Source organism: Falco naumanni, chromosome 1, assembly GCF_017639655.2.
Source record: "Falco naumanni isolate bFalNau1 chromosome 1, bFalNau1.pat, whole genome shotgun sequence".
NCBI classification, from domain to species: domain Eukaryota; kingdom Metazoa; phylum Chordata; class Aves; order Falconiformes; family Falconidae; genus Falco; species Falco naumanni.
The window spans coordinates 76,826,741-76,849,356 of record NC_054054.1 but is presented as its reverse complement, the minus strand read 5'-3'; the positions used below and the strand labels follow the sequence as shown (position 1 = coordinate 76,849,356).

General features: G+C 40.1%; 1 protein-coding gene and 1 long non-coding RNA gene across 5 annotated transcripts in view; one reads left to right on the top strand and one right to left on the bottom strand.

Moving 5' to 3' along the window:
* Nucleotides 1–22,410, top strand: part of FBXW7 (F-box and WD repeat domain containing 7) — a 190,993-nt gene extending 168,583 nt beyond the window's left edge. For both annotated transcript variants that reach the window (XM_040600199.1, XM_040600206.1), the window contains 8 exons: nt 1,820–1,954; nt 6,431–6,554; nt 8,436–8,572; nt 10,297–10,410; nt 13,537–13,718; nt 14,765–14,990; nt 19,133–19,343; nt 20,361–22,410. In XM_040600199.1, the coding sequence (XP_040456133.1) occupies nt 1,820–1,954; nt 6,431–6,554; nt 8,436–8,572; nt 10,297–10,410; nt 13,537–13,718; nt 14,765–14,990; nt 19,133–19,343; nt 20,361–20,629 (1,398 nt within the window). In that variant the 3' untranslated portion in view covers nt 20,630–22,410. The remainder of the gene's footprint in view (nt 1–1,819; nt 1,955–6,430; nt 6,555–8,435; nt 8,573–10,296; nt 10,411–13,536; nt 13,719–14,764; nt 14,991–19,132; nt 19,344–20,360) is intronic.
* Nucleotides 15,027–20,526, bottom strand: LOC121091042. Of its 3 annotated transcripts, none has more exons than XR_005828816.1 (4): nt 20,422–20,526; nt 20,052–20,143; nt 19,122–19,302; nt 15,027–17,709 (listed from the first exon to the last, which is right to left on the bottom strand). It is a non-coding gene; the product is annotated as an uncharacterized LOC121091042 (long non-coding RNA). The 3 variants fall into 3 exon arrangements; XR_005828813.1 differs by having other exon boundaries at nt 20,052–20,113; nt 20,422–20,486; XR_005828817.1 differs by lacking the exon at nt 20,052–20,143 and having other exon boundaries at nt 20,422–20,520.
* Nucleotides 22,411–22,616: the final 206 nt, after the last annotated feature.

The window sequence follows — 22,616 nt, the reverse complement described above, 5'->3', positions numbered from 1 at the left end:
CTAAATTCAAACACAGCTGACAAATGAGGTTAAAAATCGCAAACGTTTGTACCCTACCAGCTAAGCTCTGGGTCAATGAAACAACCAGCAGTTGGAAAGTTGGTGAGATAACAGTTCTTCAGTGCACGATTTATGGAGAACTGCTCTGTCATGCAAATATTTCTATTGAAAGAAATTTAATAGAAGTTGTTTTATATAAAAGCACTGCAGCAATTTATGCTAAGACATTCTTGTTTCTCTTAAATATTCTGAGGTATTGGGTATGAGACATGGAAGCCCTCATCTCATGGTGGCGATCTACAGATGCACACGTGGATGGGGGATATTTTCTTGCCAGCTTGGACCACCTTAGCAATTGCCAGCAGCGTGTGGACGGGCTCAGGTCGCAGGAGCTGCCTCCCCCTCCTCTGTTAGGGCAGGCTGGCCGGGGTCTGCCATGGGTGTGCTCAGGGCAAGAGCAGCTGACCCGGGTTAACGTGGGGAGCTTTCTACATGGTGGAGAGCCCGGGAGTTATCTGCTTTGCCTTTGCTTCCAAAAATTCCAGCTTCTCCTTCACCTGTCTCATTCTTCTGCGGAATCTTCACAACATACAAACATTGTAGTGTTGTGGAGACCAGAGTTAATTGTCAGAATCAAATCCAGAGAACAGAAATTTAGAGCATGAGTACTAAAAGTCCTGAGGTACATGTCAGATTAATACAGAAACCTTAATTGTAAGGTATCTCACCTTTTTTTTTTTTTTTTTTTTTTTTTTTTTTGTTAATTTCAGTTAGCCTCTTACCATAACTGTAATATCATTTGTATGTGCTAATTTACTTGTAAATGTCACTCTAGAAGACATTCAGGAATATGAATATGAATCTGCTCTCAAAAACTGTGATGTCTCATTTTCTCTGTAAGGCTTTATTCATGCTCTAATTCTGTTGCTAAATCAGTTAGTGGTGGCTGTTGTTTTTTCCTATAGAAATTATCTTTTTCTTTAAATTGTTTGCACATAACAAATCAAAACTCTTTGATGAGCACAGATGAGTTTAAAACATGCTTTTCAGATGTGCAGTGTATTCAGTTATTAATTTTTTTCTGCAAATGATGCTGCTAATTTGCTATGCTCTCAGATGAGTGCCTTATTAAAATCTTCAAATTTTATGGTGCCCATTAGTAAAAATGTGAAGTAAGAAAATTACCAATCAAAATTCCCTGTTTATTCAAGTGTAAATTGATACTTACAAAAATATACGTTGGTTTATAGCCAGGATTCTGAAATTACGGCATTGTCACTTAGGGACATACTGTAGTAATAAGCAGGCAGTAAGCTAATACCCTTTTAGACAAAGTTTCTTTCTTTCCTTTCCTCTCATTTCCTTTAAAGTTTTTGGTTTACCAGATGAAAGTTAGAAGTTACCATCTCACTTGAACACACAATGGAGAAAGAGAGAGAGGGAGCGCGTTCTGTTGCAACCCCTTCATTGTCAGCAATGTGTGTGTAGATTTCATCAACTTCAAAAGAAGCTTAATTAATTTAATTATTATTATTAAATATTATTATCTATTTAGTTGCTAATCTGCATGTGTGTGTATAACAAATCCTTTCTTAGCTTATGAATCAGTGTAGTCATTTTGAATATTTTGAGTTGATTAACTTCTCATTTTTGTGTAATTAACATGAGCGTTTCTCTTCCTGGCTTTTTATACGCGTGTGTATCGGTCAACAAGGAAACTTAACTTGCCTGATTGGCAAAGCAACGGCACTGACTGATAGAAACCAAACCAGTCTGTTAAACTAAGTTTTTACTGTTTCTTCCTTGTTTTTTCTTGCAGAGCTGGAGTGGACCAGAGAAATTACTTGCTTTAGATGAACTCATTGATAGTTGTGAACCAACACAAGTAAAACACATGATGCAAGTGATAGAGCCCCAGTTTCAAAGAGACTTCATTTCCTTGCTCCCAAAAGAGGTGAGAAATACAGGTTCATGCTGGACTATGCAGTGCATCACCCGCCGCCTTTTAAAAACTTCCGTGATAATTGTGGCAGTGAGTTCTGCCAACGTAGTGATGTAAACTGGTGTCAGAGGGCCACAGTTTGGTATGCTGCCGTAAAATATGGCTACTGTCACGTCAGAGTAACATACCTTTATCCCTTGATAGGCATTTAGCTACCTGGAAATACAAATTACTCCTTTAAACAAAATCCCAGTAGTTTAAAAAATATCTCTTTATCTTAATTGGGCCAATTGTGCTTTTTTTTTTTTGCCTTTTTTTTTTTTTTTTTTTTGAGAACTAATCCTGTTAGGGCACACACACACAAAAATTTCCTCTGGATGCAAGACCTTTCTGCACATTATTCTGTAAGTATTTTGTTTAATGCTCTTAGTGGTGGGGTTTTTGTGAATGTCATCTGTGAATTTCTTTTCAACAAACCAAGCCCTAAAATCTCTACCCAAAAACCCAAAAGTAAACCCAAAAAAGCACATCTCACTAAGGATAAAGCCAGACACTAATTAAGCAGATAGCGCACAGTAAATCCTTTGCTGTAACTCAGATCACGTTGTATCAGGTTAAAGAGAAACTAAGATTTGGATTTCAGCGTGGGTAACTAAATGCTGTCCGCAGAAGAGTTAATTCTTGACGATCTCACAACTGGAACGTGAGAGTGGATATGAAATACTATAAACCCAGTTTGCTACAATAATTAAATGAATATGGTTTAGTTAATTTAGAAATGGTACTTCTGACCTTGATTGATTTTAGGGAATTGGAAATTGTTCTGTTATTTGGACTGGGGAGGAAGTCTGTTTCTTTCTGCATTCTGTGTTCTCCATGTGAAAATTTTCATGAGGGCTGAAGTCTTTGTAAGTCTCCAGTTATTTTCAGTTACTAACGCTTTACAAGGCAAGTTCTATAAAAGGTATTCTGGAGCTAACGTTTGGTTGCTGTGTTTGACATGGTCTTACTACCTGAAGACTGTCCCGTATCTCTGTTCCTTGGCATTTTTTCTGGTACATATCCTATTTTTGAATACGTTGATGCACAAGACCCTTCTTTCCTGTTACATACTGTACATCTTCATGAGTCAGGAAGCATCACCCTTCCCCTGCTGGTCTGGTTAGCAGTTGTAAGGGTTGGAAACAATTTATTCGATGAGTATGAGCTTAATGCACACGACACGAGAGTAGTATTTACCAAAGCGCTTCCTGTGGCAGCCGTCTGCATAAATGGAAAAGGGACTGGGGGAGGAGAAGGGTTTAGTGAGACCTCTGCCTATACGGTTGTCCTGTTTCTAGAGAATCTGCCCAGGGCAGCCTTAGTTCAGAACCGGAGAAAGGCAGCAAAACTTTGTATTTTGGGAAGATAGAAGATACTTTGCCACTTCAGCATGTATTAAGTCTGGAAATGTATTACAGAATTGATAACCGTACCTCACAGCTCAGTTATCTTTGCCTGATTTAGTGGCAAAACTAATTCAAGTACAACCAGTGATCTGGTTGGGCTGTGACTAATGATCATGTTGTTATTTCAGTTTTAGCAATTTCTTCACAGAAAAGATAGGCTATTTAGCTGTAGAGCTTTCTTTCTCACGTCTCTCGACTGTATCGTAAGCAAACTTTAATTTGTTTGGTTTTTGTGAGGTTTCTTGCCTCTTGAAACCGGAATATTGTCAGCTGCTTAGCTTCACAAAAGGCTGACTTCACTAGTGAAGCTGGCTGAGATAATTTTTGCTTCCTAACTCCCAGCACTGTTGCCAAAATAAACAGAGTTAAACAAACAAACAAAAAAACACCCAAAAACCATCAAGCTAACTCCACCATCTCCTTTCCTTGTGGAAGATCGCTCTTCACCCAGATCTCCTGAGTGGTGCAGTCCCCAGCTACCCAGGCTGGCTGCAGCTGGGGGGGACCAGCTGAGCTCTGGGGGCAAACCCAAGTCGTTATGGTCAGTAATTCTGTGAACAGAGTTCCCTGCCAAAGCCAGTGTCCCGTGAAAACACACTCTCTCGAGTTGTCGCTCCACATTAACATCTGCAGCATCTCCAGTGCTGCTGGATGCAAGCCGTGAGTGTATTACCTAACCAGAACAAGAAGATGATTTGGACGGGAGGGCTTTTCTTCAAAAACATTTTCAGCAATGCAAAGACAGTAAGTTAATAGCTGAATAATCAAGAAAATGTTTGCTTTCCTCCTGAGGAAGCATGCAGTCAAACAATTAATCTAAAATGAATACTCCTCTGTTTTCTTGCTGAGACTTTAGAAATAATTATTGAAATTACTTGTTTGTGAAACCCAGGTCTAGAAACCAGCAGACTAGGAGTTTTGCTGAAATCAGCCACCCGAGTTTTGTTGGTGCTGGGTGTGTGAGTTAAGAAAAAGGCGAGGGACTGCGTATTGTCGGGTACTGTTAACACTACAGCATAGAGTGGTCCGAGATACAGTTGAGTCAAAGGTCAGATCTTTGCTACCTGAAGTTTTCTTATAACCAGATCCATGAGCTAAGACAAAGGGACGTCATCTTCTGTGCACCGCTAATCTCAAAGTCAACTGTGGGCTGTGTTGACCCTTGAAGACTATGTGGATAAATATAGTCTAAAATAAATGTCACCCATATGTAACCTGTTTTAGAATCGGTTGGCTCGCAGGTTTTAATTCACACCATCTTAGCAAGCGTCCATATCTGTATAGATGGGACAAGTGATATTTAAACAAACTCTGCTGTCAGTGAAGGATCATCCAGCAAAAATGGAAAGGATCTCTTTCAGAGGTGAGTCTTGCTGCGTGCAGGGCTACCTGATGTGTGTGAGCAAACAGCACTTATTAAATAATTTTACACACCAGGAATTAAGACAGTCTGAAAGGATGAGTACAGTTGTTGCAAGCAAAGCGGCCTACGCCAGATCCTGGACGCTGGCCCCCTGTGTAGGGACAGAAGGCTCCGGCTTTCTGGCCTGGGGTGCCTGCGGGGTCTAATGTGCAGCTTAAGACACGGGTCCCTTAAACGTGGAGCACTGCGTGCTCGACGTGAGCTGCAGGTGATGACTTGCAAACGAGGTGTGTGTGTGTGCAGTCAAAATGCAAACAGTTCTGGCGTATTGAATTTTTATTTCCTGCTCAGTCACAGGCTGGTCTATGTTACTGAAAGGAAACGTTTCTCCCATAACAAGGTAAAAAATGTGCTGAGGTCAACAGCCTACGGTTATGACTTCCTTACTGAATTTCAGTCTGTGCTGCTTTGACGGGCAGATTCTATATCTATACGTCATAACTTCAGCTCAAAATTCAATAAAAAAGCCTAAACACGAGAAGATACGTCAAGCAGAAGTAAAAGTGGATGATCTCATTTCCCTGACAGCTTTTGCATCCTATTAGTTACTGACAGTGACGCCACTGTTCCAGCCTGTAAGTAGTTCTCTGCATCACTCATTACCAATATTGTTCTTTCTGCAGAACATTTGTTCTTTTTTAGCTATGGAAGGGGCTTTTCCTGCATCTTAACACTTTTTATTTTCCATGACTTGGGGAGATACGTTGTTGCTGTCAAGTACAAAAGCTGTACTTGGTCATCCTACCCCTAGTGATAGCTGTCCCTGCATTTTGGGTTGTGTTTTAGATGCCGCTGTCCCTGTTGGAGACTTTGGTACATCTGAAGGTATTTGTGGAGATTTGCGGGGGTTTATTGTGGTTGTTGTACGGGCTTAGCTCACTCAGCTGAGGTCTGAATTCTCCCAATAACCTTTCATTTTGTCACATGGAAAAGTTCATCTCTGTTTGTCTTCTGGTGCTCATTGGGATTTCCCGTATGTTTTTGGTAACGTGCAGTGTACAGTATCAAAGTTCCCTATTTCAATCCTTTTGCATCCCAGTCCGTAAAGCTGCCTGGAACGCCGCTTAGGGGTTGCCTTCTAGTGGGAAAATGAGCGATGCCATCGCTGCGTTTCCTGCAGCTGCCGAGGGCTTTGAACTCAGGTGCACACAGCATTTACTTCTCCTGCGGTTTGGTTTACTGAGGGACGTTACTCATCACAACATACTTTCCTGTTTGCTCATGTGGTGACTGTTGTACTTTATAGTTAAACTCTCCAAATAACTTTTCCTGTACTTGTTAGCTAAGATGACATAGACACAATTATTTTAGTCATGGTTAAAGTGACATGGATTGCATTTTAAAAAAAGATAACGATTTCAGCTGACAACTACTTCTTGCAAATACGAGATTAATTTCTGGTGTGATCTGTATGGATGTAGTTACTTAGAATGATTGTTCTACTTTCACGTTCTCACTGGAATAAACCGTAGCTCTGTTACGTTTCTGAGATTGTTTAATAACTTCCTGTTTCAGTTTTCTGTGTTTCAGCCCCTGAGGTGTGATAATACTTGGAGTTACTTTACTTTTCCTTTCAAAAGCAATGCAGGAAATACACTTTCTTTTTCTTTTTTACAGCTGGCACTGTATGTGCTGTCATTCCTGGAACCCAGGGACCTTCTGCAGGCAGCCCAGACATGTCGTTACTGGAGAATTCTGGCTGAAGATAATCTTCTCTGGAGAGAGAAATGCAAAGAGGAGGGTAAGGCAGAGCAAAAAAATGGCTGTAATGGTCAAAGTGTTGCTGTCGTTGAAAGTACAGTTCATTTACATAGTAAGTTTAAAGTTTTATGAAGGCAATTCATGTGGCTTTAAATTTACTGCTGTTGATGCTTTGAGCTGCATGGTATGTATCTCTGTTGAAAGTCAGAAGCAGAAATAACCCACGGCGTACTAGAAATGACGCTAGAGTAAGTTTGAACATCCTAGTCATAAAGTATCCTAGGCGTATGTTTTTAAAATACAATTATTGTTGCTTTTTAAGGATTATTTTTATTCAAAATGCAACCAAAGCAAGGAAGAGCTGAGACATAAAAATGCTACAGGTATAGTCTTGCAGTTTGTACATAACATGGAGGAAAAACTGTTTCAGTGGTCGGGTAGAAAGGGTGCTCTATTTTCACATCACGTGTAGGAAAATTAACCGAGAAATGGCACGTGGTCGGGGGAGAAGGTGTGAACTTGATGGCTCAGAGAGGGGGGCACAGGCCATGAGCCACACAGATGTCACCTGCTGGTGCCAGATCAGAAGATGCGGTGGTTCAGCAGTAATATGAACGGGCCAAAAAAGGCTCCCAGGAAAGGAGCCACATGTTTGAGCACATGAAGAACATAAGGTTCTATTTCTAAGGAGAATTCTGTGAACACAGAGTCTATTCTGGGGGGCAGAGCACATGCGTGGGATCTCAGAGCAGTATCCCTCTGGGACACGGGCAAACACAGGGACCTGTCCGGGCTTCCTCCAAGTATGGAGACAAGAACTTGTGAGAGGTTGATGCACAGGCTTTAAAAAACATGATGGTGTGAATGTAGCTGGCTGTTTCTAAAGGCACCCAAATTAATTAGTTTTCTTTTGCAGTGGCAACCAGCTGTCTAACCTCTTAAATCTCCTCTAAGAGTCTCCTCTTACAAACCTCAGTGAAAATGCATTAAGAGGACAGAATAAGGAGAAGAGGGGAACGAGCCTACATTTGTGAGCGTAGAAGTAAAAATAGATATGGGCAGACATGAGAGCACAGGTGAACGGAACAGTACTGTAGACTGGTTAGATGTGGTGAGGCGTTCAGTCATGCGCAGGAGCAGTTGATTCAGGAGTTGCAGGTAGAGACACCAGAGAAGGGGCTAAAGGCAGGAGAGTGAAATCCACATCCTGGCAAGGGACAAGACTTGCTCGTAAGGAGACGTGGTGGAGAGAGGAGCTGCACAGAAAAGAGAGATGGGTGAGAGAACTGGGGGGGCGGGGGGAGGGAAATACCTGTAGTAGCAAGGTTGAAACAAAGCCCTACTGCTTAAGTGTCCCTTCAGAAAGGGCACAGTTATATTGAAATTCCAGCCAGGAGAGGACAATGCCAAAAGCAGACAGCCTTTCCAATCAAGAAAAGAATTAAAAGCTCACTAATAGCGAGAATCACAGTGAACCTAAAGGTAGTGAAGGGGGGTGACCAGAGAGGAGGCCCACAGACGAAGGGGTTTACTTTCCGAAGGTCCAAAATGAGCGTACGAGTAATCGGGGAGCGCACTGGACGATACCCGCTTGAAAGAGGAAATACTCTGCCACGTTGCCTGAGAAGGGGGGATCCAAAACCAAGCCAGGAGGTTGCCAGCAGGCAATGATGACCTAGAGCATTTTCAGCCACGATTGCAGTAATGATTACGCTTGACGACAAAGGAAAGCCGTGGTACAAAGAGCTGAGGAGCAGGGCGCTGCGACCGACACGCAGTGCAAATACTGTGTGCAGGAGGCTGTCACCTCCGTGAGCGTTTGATGTCAGGGGTCACGGTAAAGGTCTGCGAGGGACAGAAGTCGTTTTCTTTGGGGTGGCCTCATCTCTCCCCCTCCCTCCTTTTTTAAAATTCATTTTAGGGATTGATGAACCATTACATATCAAGAGGAGGAAAGTAATAAAACCAGGCTTTATACACAGTCCGTGGAAAAGCGCCTACATTAGACAACACAGGATTGATACCAACTGGCGGCGAGGAGAACTGAAATCGCCTAAGGTAAGTTTCTGAGCTGTGTGCATGGCCATGAACAAAGCAGGATAAGCTCATAGCTCTGGGTTTTTTTTCCTTTGGACACACCAGACTATCTATGCACAAAAGCAACATGTTATTGCAGAAAAAAAAATTACTTTAGCTTACCTGCCCTGGGTTTAAATTAATTTCAGAGCACCCTATTAGCAAATCAGAATGTGATTCTTCATACAGTAGAATTCTTTCACTGCTGTTCTAAAAAAAATCTGTACAGTTTCATGAATTCCTGTAAATAGGCCAGTCTCTTTTTGAGACAGGTCATCTCAGAAACTCAACTGGAAATACTTATATGTAAATACACACACACTACCTATAAATACATACATACACACACTTACACACATGTATTTGTAGAGCTTGGCCATGTCACAACATAAAAATACTCCACAACTATTCTGTGACCATTTCATGCTTTATTTTTATACATATTCTTCTAAATTGAGCAGCACAAGACAATAACTTAATTCCATGTTGATTAAAAAAATAATAAAATTCTTTAATGACACTGATGTGTTATCATCACAGCTTTTCCAATATGAAGATACGAAGCAATACTTCAAACCTTTTGTAAAATAGAACAGCAGCTGTCTAATCAAAGCTGGTTTTGAACGAGCAGTCAGAAACATGAAGAAAACCCATATTCATAGACTTTTACAGTTTTAAGGCAATTTGCCTTTAAGTTTTTTTTTTTTAATTTTAATTTAATTTTTAAAAAACCAAACGTTTTCTTGATTACCGCACAACAAAATAATAAAAACAAGAACAAAAAAATTCCAGTGAAAAACCTATAGCTATATCCTGCTGTTTATTTGGCCGTGACTTATGTACATCTCTGGCAACAGCTCCATATTTCTTGCCTTGATACGCCACATCAAGTTATCTTGGAATTATTATTAAAATTACAGCCTGAGGCATTATCTAAATGCCCATTTCATTTCAATGAACATCTTGAAAAGTGTTCAGATGTCTTAAATAAAAAATTCCTCATCCTCTGTATTCTGATAAGGATTTTTTTGCTATATTGCAGTAAAATATACCGAATTGCAGTTTTTCCCAAATCAAGCATTGAAAATCCCGCCTCTATAAAGTAACATTCCAATCCACATTTCCAGCACGTTAAATTATCACTTTTGTTTGTATTTAATTGGGTTAATGGTTTTCTAGATTTTTACTTCGGTGCTGCCTGGCATTTAATAGATTACAGTGCTTGGCTGGTAAGGAAAAAAATAAACAGATACAGGCAGCCTTGACCACTGAAATACAAATATGCAGCAAATGATACAAGCCCATCCTTTTTGTTTAAGGTTGAAACAACTCTTCAAAGGTAAAAGTAACGCAACCAAAAAATAAAAAGAGATGGAATAACTGCAGAGGAATTGAGCAATGTCCAGTTACTAAGTCAGCCTGCCTTTATTAGTGATTTTTCCTGGTACTTTTAGGAGGCTTACAATAACGGTCATGCGCTTGCTAAACAATGCCGTATCACCGCGTGGAAGAAGGAAGAGACCTTCTTTGGTCCCAGCTGGTGGTAAATTAGACTTGACACATGGGATTAAAGGGCCTTATTATTATTGAAGCAGCTCTGGCATTTTACAATTTATGAACCCGAAGAGCATTTAGTTGCTCCTGCTTCTCTCTCTAATCTCCTGCGTTCAGTTGTGACTGTACGTTTTTATGTTCTGTATCGGCAGGTGCTCAAAGGCCACGATGACCATGTGATCACATGCCTTCAGTTCTGCGGGAACCGAATAGTGAGCGGCTCTGACGACAACACGCTGAAAGTGTGGTCAGCGGTTACAGGCAAGGTCAGTCAGTGGGTTGTTTTGTTGAATTCCTTAGGAAATGAGCTACAGGTAGAGCACCGGTATGTCAGGAATGCTGCTGCGCCATCAGACGGCACTGCAGGGTGGTCTTTAGTGTCCTCTGGTGCAAGGATCAGAAAAGGGACCAGTAAACATTTTGGGTCATCTTTTCCTGCACAGAAACTAGTGTGGTTCAGAAAAGTCACCTTGATGTGAAATTGCAATGCTGCTCATGTTACCATTGGCATGTATCCTTGTTCTCTTGGCAATTCTGCTATTCTTGGAGAGTCATTTGTGACATGGATTCTAAAGAATTTGGACAGATACATTACTTTATCTTCCTTAAAGCTTAATTTAGCCTGCTTTTACCCCTCTGGATCTCCCTTTCTCACTTGTCTTCCAGCATTCTTTCTGTTGTTTTCAAGTTATTCAAATGGGGTGTTCATTTCGCTGGCTCGGATTTCAAATAGCAAGTTTGGTTTTCCTTTCTAAGCTACTATATTCTACTATATTGCTGAGCCACCAAAAAAAAACCCCAAACCAGTAATAACTTGCTTTAGGTTTAAATATTTCCTGTTAAATTAGATCCAGCTCAGGCAGGAATTTAATAAGCTTCAATAATTTAATTTTGGCTTAGAGAAGCAAAACAATATGTGCAATCAAAAAGACAGTACTGAACGTTTCACTGATGTTAGAACATCACAGCTACTCAGCACAGAGGTTTTTCATTTTAAGGTGACTGACCATGCTCCCAGGGTATAGAAAAGGCCTCAGGGAAACACTTCCCTTCTAGGCTGGTATTGTATGTACTTAGCTTTGTTGTAATGATACAGTTATGTGAACAAGACAGCTATTGAGGATAACATGTTTAAGATGTGAAAGGTATCTGCTTTGTAATGTTGAAACTGAATATATTAAGCATTTGTCTTTGCATGCCTAGAAGATCCTTGACAGGATTGTAAATACTACTGTGGGGAAGTATAAAATTAAAAGCAACAGGCAGCCTCACCTGCCTCTGTTGGCTTCCCTACAACAAAGTAATGAAGGAACCCATATTGAAATTTACATTTTTTAATTGAAAAGGGCAGCCTAAATTCAAATGAAAAATACTTCCTTTGTATGTACCGCCCTCTCAAAAGCAAAATGTTCCTTTAAATACATAAAATTGATCACAGGAGCATGACTTAACAATTCCTGTTTGGTAATTTTTGGAATGTAATTACAAATCCTAGTGTGACTACTGCAAACCTTTAGGAGAGCCAGAAATTGTGTACAAAAGATGGAAGAGGCTGTATCAGCCCTCGTACTTACTGATGCTGGAGAATAAGTAAAAAACCCCTTAAGGTTGGTTTGTGCAAATGAACATGACTAAATAATTCCCTTGACAGATGTAAAGCCCAGAATAAGGATTCTGTGTTCTTACTGCTTTAGAAGGATGATTTCTTAAAATACAAGCAAATTGGTTGAAATAAAAAAAAAACCAACCAAAAACCGGGAATTGTAAAAATGAGTAACAGCTATGAATTTAAAAAGATGGATTTGATAGCAGTGAATTAAGCTAGGAGCCAGGAATTGCAGAAGACTGGTAAAAAAATGTTAAAGAACAGGAACTCCATGTACAACACAGGAGCAAAGCATTTTCAAGGATGTTAGAACAGGATATTAACAACAGAAATTAGTATGCTATCACTGATGCAGGAAAAAAATAGGTTTTTTTGGAAGAAAATTCACGTGATAGACATAAAGCATTGTGTGATAATAGAACAACACTTCAGCAGAAACTCAACAAGGATGTTAACAACTACCAAAGTTGTGGGTTTTTTATTACAGTTGATACAGATAATAGGTATTGCACTTTTTTTTTTCTCAAGTAACTTGTGGGGTAAAACTGGTGTTTTTTCAAAAGGTACAAGCACAAAGAGAAGATCCAGAGAATAGCCAGAAAGCTAAAATGTGTCAGTATTTAAATGGAGTAAACAGAAAGACTGGGTATTTAGGATACATTATCTCAGATAAAAAAATATTGGACTACGTCAAGAGGAGTCAACTAACAGTTAAAGGAAGGCCACGGCAATTAATGCTGCTTAGCATTAGATTACAGAAGAAGAGATCATCAAACTGTCTTGACTTGACCTCTTTTCTCATGCAGTTAGAGGTTTGACTGATAAAAATAATAGTGCAGAAGTAGCTGGCTGTGTGCACTGCAGGACTGTATCCCAGTGACACAATTGAAGAAAATAGAACAATACAAAAATCAACATGGCACGTATTTAAATGGGTTAGAAAGTGGGTAATTATAGAGATCATGTTGTTAATGTGAAAGCAGAATCTTCATGGAGTATCTTACTAGAGGGGTCTTGCAAGGATCTCTTCTTGTCTGTGCTAATTAGCACTTACTGCTGCCTGGTGAGGAAGCATATATAGTTGTTACTTGTAAGGAATACAGGCTGAGAGACGGAGACAAGTTATTGTTCCAGAGTGATGGAGGTTTTACAGAAGTAGGTGTGAGCAAACACTGCCTCTGCATAGTGAGAAATCATGTCATACGTACAGGATCAAAGGAGGAGGTAGGCTGTGCTTATGTAGTGTGGGATTCCCTCCTGGGCAACAGTACAGTCTGGAAAAGGTTTGAAACGTGATTTTGCAGTATTGATGCTGTAGCTATGGCTTACAGCATGTGAAGTTTCTTGGATAAACAAACAGAAAATACAGTAAGAGTACATGGCTTATAGATCAGTGGTAAACTACGAAGTGAATGCTCTCTCCAGTTCTAACACTCACGCTTCAAAACGCTGTTGGAAAACCTGCAGTGACTCGAGAAAATGCCAGGAAAATGACTCAAGGCTGTAAAACATGCCCTGTATTGAGAAATTTGGAAAGACGCTTCAGTTTATCAAGGGGAATATTACAGGGAAAATTCCTTATAGTCCCAAGTACTCACAATGGAGAGAGAAATTTGAAGAGTATTGTCTAAAAGGGGGGATTTTTTTTTTGTTCAATCACAAAGCAGTCTCCAGGGGTCTTCTGGCTTCCTGCTCTGAGAGACTACTGTTACCTCCTAAATTACTTTTTCTTAAGTTTCCGTTCAACTCCGACAAAAGGATAACAAAGCAAAATATTTCTTTTCAGTGTCTGAGAACGCTGGTTGGGCACACAGGCGGAGTCTGGTCATCACAGATGAGGGACAATATCATCATTAGTGGATCTACAGACCGAACGTTGAAAGTCTGGAACGCTGAGACTGGAGAATGCATACACACCTTGTACGGACACACCTCCACCGTTCGCTGCATGCATCTCCATGAGAAAAGGTAAGGCTCTGTCCAAAGCTGCAGCCATGGTTTGGCTTGTAATTTACAGTTGTGTTTGCGGAAAATGCTTGTTAAACCTGGGTGCCTCATCCAACGTTGAGTGAAATACAAACCAGGCAAAGCAGTCAAATTAAACTACGTAAATCAACACAAGGGACAAGATGATTAATAGAAGCAAAAGCATAAGAGTACTAATTAAAGAGCAGAAAATTGAGTCATGTACTTTCTAAGTCACATTCTACATTATTTCAGAGCTAGTTCTTTGTTACACTGTGATCCAGTCTCCCACACACTGAATAATTTTTCCTTTTTGTCAGTGCGACAAACTTCTACTCATTTTACAGAATGCCTTTTAAAGTAGTTTATTTAACTTATAACTGATTAGATCATAATTTCTGCAATAGTAAACCATGTCTTGATTCAAGGAACATTGGCAAAGCTCTTTTACTTGGCTGTGGTACGAAGCTGTAGACAGAGTGTCTGTTGGTTGCATTTCTTCTTTTTTGAAGAACGAGGAGAGTTTTTTTCTGTATCGATACCATCAATATTAAATTCCTTCTCATTTCTGTTCTTGCCTAAAAAAGCTTGTAAAAGTATAAACTGAAAAAAATCAAGCAGAATAACCGTTACTTTACCAAATGTCAAACTTCTGAAGAACATCTTTGTTCATTACTAGTTAACTCAGTCATTAAAACATAGCACCGGCTGGAGCTCAGCATATTAGTAAGCTTTCATAGGTAGATACAACAGTCCTCATAATTTCTTAGGGCATCGTTTTGCTGTTCAGGAATGAAGTGCCTTTTTAAATACTGATTGCCAATTATATCAAATAGATCCTGAGGAGGTGAGTAGAGCAAGGAATTAAAACACTCAAGCCATTTGTGACCCTAATGAAATGTCATGCCAAACCAGATCTTTGGTGGCTAGCGGAGTAATGCTATCTACTGTCCCAAATTAAAACTCGTAACTGATTTATATCCAGTCTAATTGTGTTAATACTTTTGTGTCCAATGCTAAGTACAGGAGGGGTTTTCTTGTTCCTGCAGAGTGGTCAGTGGGTCTCGAGATGCTACACTGAGAGTTTGGGACATAGAGACGGGCCAGTGTTTGCACGTTCTGATGGGCCACGTAGCTGCAGTTCGGTGCGTTCAGTATGACGGCAGAAGGGTTGTAAGTGGTGCATATGATTTTATGGTCAAAGTTTGGGATCCAGAGACAGAGACCTGTCTGCACACACTGCAAGGGCATACTAACAGAGTCTACTCATTACAGGTATGTGATTTTCATCTGCTGCTTTAGCTGCCTTAAGTAAAATTTAAAGTCAGTTTATTTCACCTTGTTTATTGAATTGTGGGTACCTACTCCAGAATTATACAGGCCACGAGAATATAGAGGCATCAGTGATAGAGTCCCCTCTTTCATTTTGTTGCACTTGTTATATCTTGTCCTGATTTAGAAACTGAGATTGTTTTAGAGGAGCGTTGTCTTTAAAGCACCCAAAACAATAAAGCCCAAATCTGTACCAGCGAATTAAGTAGTTTTGTGGGTTGCTGGGTTGTTTGGTTGGGGTTTTGTTGAAAACTTGCATGTATTTTGGACCTATATTTTTGCTTTACCTGAAGAAATTCTAAACTTACTGTTTTAAATAAATTGGATAATGTAGTAATTGAAGATGTGCCCAAAAATACCATCGGATTAAGGTTCTGAATTATGCAGATCTGTTTATCCTTGTTTTGTTGTCCCATCTTCCAGTTCCAAATTGTGATTCACAGTAACGCTGAACCTAAATTGTAATGTTCTGATGTAAATCTCCAGCCCCTCTGCTTCCTCTTCTCCAAGCAGAGGCCAGATCTACAACCGTGAGGCTTTTCAATCGAGACATGTTATTGCAGGTGCAGGTTATTACGGTGCTGCTCTGCGGCATGGCCCAAGCTGCCAGAGACCCACATACCCTCTTTGTACCTTCACTAACCCAAAAGATCATATCGTCCATCCATAGAGTCAGTGCGTCATTTCCAGGCGTTGAAAGGCGAAAGAAAGTAATTTCATGCTTGCGCCTGTTCTCACCACAATCTGGCAGGACATGAAAAAGAAACGGAACAAAAGTTCAAAATCTGGAAATTGCATTCGGCATGTAACTACGCTGGTTTGTGGCTCAGAAAGTGAAGCTCAGTGCTACAGCTCTTTTTCATAAGGTGTATCTCAAAATAATACAAACAAAATAATCTGTTTCCCAAAATATGTAGCAAAATTTATCAAAAATCTGCAGCCCTTCTCTTATATTCATATGCTGAGGAGTATTCTCTAGACAAGCAACAAGCAAGTTAAAAATGCTGTACTACCTCCCTATCTCTTAAAAATATTCCAAAGGTTGTATTTCATCTGTGGCAGTTTGGGAACAGCGTATGTTATTCTGCCTTATCTTCACCAGAGGCTCTTGTTTGGGCTTATGAATATTCATGTCTTGCTCTGATACTGTAGTAATAATGGATCAAATAATTGGGTTATGTTACACACCGATACTATTTACATCCTGTAAATGGAACTTGGCATTCTAGAACAAATTTCTGAGGGGCAGGAGGCTACAGGTGCTTACAGGTGAGGACAGAAAGAGTCTTTAAAATCGCCTGGTGAGTTCCTGCCCTTTGGCCTGAGATAGCCCCAGACAGCAGAACTCCTAGATGGAACAATCGGGCTGAATAACCAGCCTGGCCCCCCACCCCACTCCATGGCAGGGTCTGTTACACCTCAGTATTTCCCCATTTTAGACCCCCTCCCATTTTCCAGAGATCCTTACGCAGCAGTTGAAGACTGCTGACCGTTTTGTGTCCTTCCTCCTTCTTAGCTGCCTTTGAAGCGATCTGCGCATTCTCAGGGTTCATGGATAACAGCTCGACCACTGCAGTATCAGAGTAAAGTCCATCTTCATGTCCAGCCTTAAACCTCTCTTTCCGAATACCTTATGCACATGGAATACAATTAATTTGAGGAAAAGGAGGAAAAAAATTTGTTAGAACTATCTGGTTTAGTTCTGTTTAGGAAAGTAAAATATTCTGTAGTATTTCCACCCAACAAGTCTGCTGGCCTACTTAGCACTCCTCATCCTTTCATCTGAACACCAGTTAGTTCACAGCCTCTTTTGAAAGCAGGATGCCCAAAACAGGATGCAAAATTCCAGTCAGTGTCTTATCAGTGCTTACTAGAAGTGAAAGATCATTTTATATGCCTTACATAGCATACCCCTGAGTTTCTTTTTTTAGTATATTTTCACCAGCAATGCAGTGCATACCGCAGATAAGCAGTGCGTGTGTGCCAGCCCCTCTCTACGTTCTTTTGAACTTAGGTGCCATCCCCAACCATGTTTGACTGTAGAGATCCAAGATGCTGGTTTTCTGCAGGTTTTATAAAAAGCAGCAGTCTGAGATAGCTGAGTTCTCTTAATTGGGTTCATTCTTGGCTATTATTAGATACGTGGACAAGTAGTGTCAGATTGCCCGAGCTATAACAAAGACTCCTGCCCAGACTTCATTCCTCCAGGCTGCAGCTGCACCTTCATTCATTCACTGCCAAGCTCAGATCTTCACAGTTATCTCTTGACTTTTATGCTCTTTGCTTTGGGTCGGTTCTACCATTTCAAATGTCATCCAAATCCTAATGAAAATCCTAAATGCCAGACCGCCCCCCTGGAACTGTTTCTGCTGTCTCTAATCATGCTGTGAACAAAGTTCTGAACGGGATGGTATCCCTCCCTCAAATTTGCCTCCCTCTTTGTGAAAACACAGCCAAGACATCTGCTGTTTCACATGGCTTTTTAGTCTGTCACAGAAAAAAATAATGATGTTAGTTAAGATAATTGTCCCACAAATCTGTGTTTGCTGCTACTTACCGCCTTTTTAAGGGCTTACAACCAAACTGATTATTTGTTAGTTCCTTCTGGAAACTGGAAGTTAGGCCGACCAATCCATAATTCCCCATCTCCCGTCATCATCTCCTTCAATAAAGACAGGAATATTTTTATTTGCCATCTGAAACTTGTCTGTCTTCCATGGGTCCTCAAAGATAGCAGCAGATGTCTCCGAGACTGTCTCAAAACAACTTGCCTTATGTGGGTTTTTTCCCCATTCTAGCAAAGCCTGTGCTCAGTTGTCAGTGGTGTTAGCGCTGTGAGCCTGTGCTCAGATGGCTGAGGACTGAAGCGAAAAAAAGTTAAATAGCTGGCCTCGCTCAGTGTTTCCTTCCCGCTGAGCATAAATAAGCTTTTTTCTTTTGGCCTTCCTCTTGTTTGGGTTTGTTGGGTTTTTTAAGCAGAATGGTGTTTTATCATCCTTAATGGCTCCTGCTAGTTTTCCCTTGTTTTGTGCCCTGCCTTTCTGATTTTGTCCCAGCGTGCTTTTCTAAACACATCTATTGATCTGGTTTCTACTTTTTGTACAATTCCTTGTGCTTTAGCCAAGTGGGTCTTGGTAATTTACTACATGTCCCATCTTTCCTTCACACCAGGATAGTTTGCGTCTTTAAGAAAGTGCCAACTCTCCTGAACTCTTCTTCCCCTCAGAGAATAGATATATAAAAACCTCATGGGAAGGAAGTCTTAATGTATTGAAGAACTCCTCCTTGAAGTCCCCTGGTTTTATTCTGAGGTGCTTTTCCTTTCCTTTTTTGAGAATTCTGAACTCATGTCATTGTCAACTATCACTCAAGTTACTTTCCACCTTTATATTCTCTACATGTTCAGTCCTCTTGGTCAAGTGTCTCATCTCTTAGCTGATTTTTCTACACATTCATGTTCTACGTATTTTATATGTAAAATGTGCCCAGAAAAATCCAAGAGTGTGGACATCCATGTTAGCCTGTACGCCTTTCCCTACAATGACTAGGAAGTTAAAATTCTAAGATTTTAAAAAAGGCACACAATTTTGATTATAAAATGGCTAAACCCAGCATATTTCAATTACACTCCTTCCATTTTTCTGACTTTTGTGTAGATGGTTAATGTTGTTCCCCTTCTGCAGCTTAAAGTCCCTCTGACATGTGAAAAACAGGTTTGGCTTGTCAACATCTTTATTAGGAGAACTACCTTCTTTTACTGCTACACTGCATTGCAGCCAGGATTCCGTTAGGGTTAAAGGAGCTGTATTACATTTAAAAGACCAGGGGTTCAGAGTGTCTCTCCTTGAAGCGTGTGCCTCATGGACCATGTCTACAACAGGAAATTACTGTGACCATGAAGCACCCGCTGTGACACCAAACGTGGCCATCTCTACTTTGACTTCTTCTGCTTGGAAGATTTTTACTTTGTGATACAGTTCCCAAACATACAGCTTCTAATGTTGCATTTAGTGAATTAAATGCTTAATAGCCTTCTTTGTAAGCTCCTAATGTAACTGTTTGTAATAGATGTACCTTTCTTGTAGTTTGATGGCATCCATGTGGTGAGTGGATCTCTTGACACTTCCATCCGAGTTTGGGATGTGGAGACAGGCAACTGCATTCACACGCTGACAGGCCACCAGTCTCTCACGAGTGGAATGGAACTCAAGGACAATATACTGGTGTCTGGGAATGCCGATTCTACAGTCAAAATCTGGGACATTAAAACAGGACAATGTTTACAGACATTGCAAGGTGAGCTTAGACTACCTTCATGGAAATGAAGCTGCCTGCAGTAATCTATGCTGCAGGTTCTGTATTTTAGAAAAAAAAAAAGATAAATAATTGCATACAAAGAAACAAATGCAGACCACTTACAACTTAAATATTTTTCTGATGACAGCTGTATGATCTTTCTCTGAATTAGTAGAACAAAATGTACTTAATCTAATCTATTCTCTAATCTATTCAAATCACTTGCTATTATGAAAGGCAGATGGTCTGGACAGATAGCAATTTGCCATGGGTACATTAGCCTAATAAGCCACAGAAATATGTAGGAAATGACATCTCAAAACAGTCAGTCAACGTATTTATTTAGGGGTCACTTGGATGTTTCAAAGCCTAGTGATTAATTGGATTGGGAGGCAAAGTACACTGTCTGTCGCAATAAATCAAGAGAAATGCGTGGAAGAGGTTTTCTTTATTTCAGTAAAAAGAAAGAGTTTTGTTTCCATTTTGACATTTGCTGCTCAGGCATCAGGCGCATGAGCATGCTGTTTTGTTTCTCCCCACAAAAAAGGTCTTATATCATTCCTGTATATCACATGCAGCATTGCTGGCTAGAGCAGAAAATTAAATTTCCGTTTTAACAGCATATGTTTCTACGTCAATGTATAACTGTCACTATTTACCAATAGTCTCATAATAACGCTTCAAAGAGACTTGAAGACAAACACTTACAGCGGCCACCAAATTTTGGATCGTTGAGTTAGTCTTCATCAATGTCCAAGTGCACACTTGCCCTGCTGTTTGTATACAACAAAACAAGGTCACTGTAACAAAGAAGGAAATAATGGGGAGTTTTCCTATACCCGCATTCACTTTTTGAAAGCACGGCAAGGCTTCTGTACCTTGTAACGTACAAAAACTGAGTTAGCATGTCTAGTAGAAACAACCGCATGCAAATAGCCAGGTATTTATTCCGTATGCAGTGCTGTCTGACGTTGCTTTCTAGTTGCAAGTAAAACATGTTTTGGTTTGCTGTTACAGGTCCCAACAAGCATCAGAGTGCTGTGACCTGTTTACAGTTCAACAAGAACTTTGTAATTACCAGCTCAGATGATGGGACTGTAAAACTTTGGGACTTGAAAACGGGTGAATTTATCCGAAATCTAGTCACATTGGAGAGTGGGGGAAGCGGAGGCGTCGTGTGGCGGATCAGAGCTTCTAACACAAAGCTAGTGTGTGCGGTTGGGAGCCGCAACGGAACTGAGGAAACAAAGCTGCTGGTGTTGGACTTTGACGTGGATATGAAGTGAAGGGCAGAAAGATGAATTTGTCCAAACGTGTAGACGATGTTCTCCTTTCCCTCCCCCTGAAAAAAAAAAAAAGAAAAAAGAAAAAAAAGGAAAAAAAATCCCTTGTCCTTGGTGGTGCAGGATGTTGCCTTGGGGCAACAGATCCTAAAGACCTACAGACTACGAAGGAGAAGACAAAGATGACAAACTATAACTGACAAGAGAGGCGTTTGCTGTCTCGTCACATAAAAAGGCTACACTTTTGACCGGGGCAGCTTTGCAAAAATACGACTTTTGAAATGAAACCAGGTGCAATTATTTCTTTACTTTCCTCCAACTGCTCCTTGAGCAAGTTGGAGGTGAAAAAAAAAATATTGTTACAGTTCTTGTTAACAGGTTATTTTACCACAAAGATCTTTAAAGAAGCTGCACAGGCAAGCCTGCTCGTGCACCCATGGGCCACCCTGGGTCCCGGCAGCCCCTCCGAGCAACGCGCTGTCCCTTGGCCCCGCTCTGAGCAGGGGGTTGGACCGGACAACCTCCAGAGGTCCCCTTCCAACCTCTGCGAGCAGTCACTGGTTGACTTTCAAAAAACTAGAGAGCATCTGCAATGAAAAAAAAAAACAAAAACAAACAACAACCAAGAGTCCATTCCTGGTGTGGAAAAGCTAAAATATTACTGTGAATTGTTTTGTACAGTTTTATCGGAGCTTTTTCTTTTTTTTCTTTTATTCCTCTTTTTTTTGCCAACCATTGCCAATGTCAATCACAGTATTAGCCTCTGTTTAATCTATTTACTGTTGCTTCCATTTACACTCTTCAATGCATAAGTTGCTCTGAGGTGGCAAGTTGTCCTGGGTTTTGAGAGTCCTCTGATGGATTTAATTAGCAATGCTGGTGCTAGAAGTAGGTCTTCAATTACGGGATTGTTGTCCCACCCCTGTACTGTATTCCCAGTGGCCAAACTTATTTATGCTGCTAAATGAAAGAAAGAAAAGCAAATTATTTTTTTTTATTTTTTTTTTCTGCTGTGACGTTTTAGTCCCAGACTGAATTCCAAATTTGCTCTAGTTTGGTTACAGAAAAAGACTTTTTGCCACTGAAACTTGAGCCAACTGTGCCTCTAAGAGGCTGAGAGTGGAAGAGTTTCAGACAATTAAAGAGTGAAGTTTGCCTGCAAATAAAGAATTGAGTGTGTGTGCAAAGCTTATTTTCTTTTTTCTGGGCAAAAATTAAAACACATTCCTTAGAACAAAGCTATTGCAGCCTGTTCTGTGGGGAAATTTTTCTTTGTGAGGGCTGTGGTGAATGGAATGAACATACATTAAAAAAACTGACAAAATTTTTAAAAAATATTATAAAATACAAAAATTAAAATAAAGTTGCTGGTCAGTCTTAGTGTTTTACAGTATTTGAGAAATAAAACAACTGTTACAGTTATTGCTGGGAGGAACTGACAGAGCAAAAACTGAAGTTTTTGTAAAGATGTCACATGCAAACAAAACGAGAAATGAAAGAGTCAAATGGTTTGCCTCATTCTCCAAGAGCCACAACTCAAGCTGAACTGTGAAAGTGGTTTAACACTGTATCCTAGGCGATCTTTTTTCCTCCTTTTTTTTTTTTTTGTTTTATTTATAGTCTGATTTAAAACAATCAGATTCCAGTTGGTTAATTTTAGTTATATAACAACCTGACATGATGGAGGAAAACAACCTTTAAAGGGATTGTGTCTATGGTTTGATTCACTTAGAAATTTTATTTTCTTATAACTTAAGTGCAATAAAATGTGTTTTTTCATGTTAGCATGTCTGTCTTTTTTTTTTTTTTTTGTCTTTTTTTTTTTTCTTTCCCTATTTCTTCTTGTCAATTTAATATCATATATCCTATGAAGGGTAAAGCAGGTCAAGTTGCTCAGCTTACTGGTAGAAGCTAAAATAATGTCGCAGGACTTTTTATGTAACCCTTCCACAAACAGGTGCATGAGTGTTCTCTCCTTCAGTTACTGTAT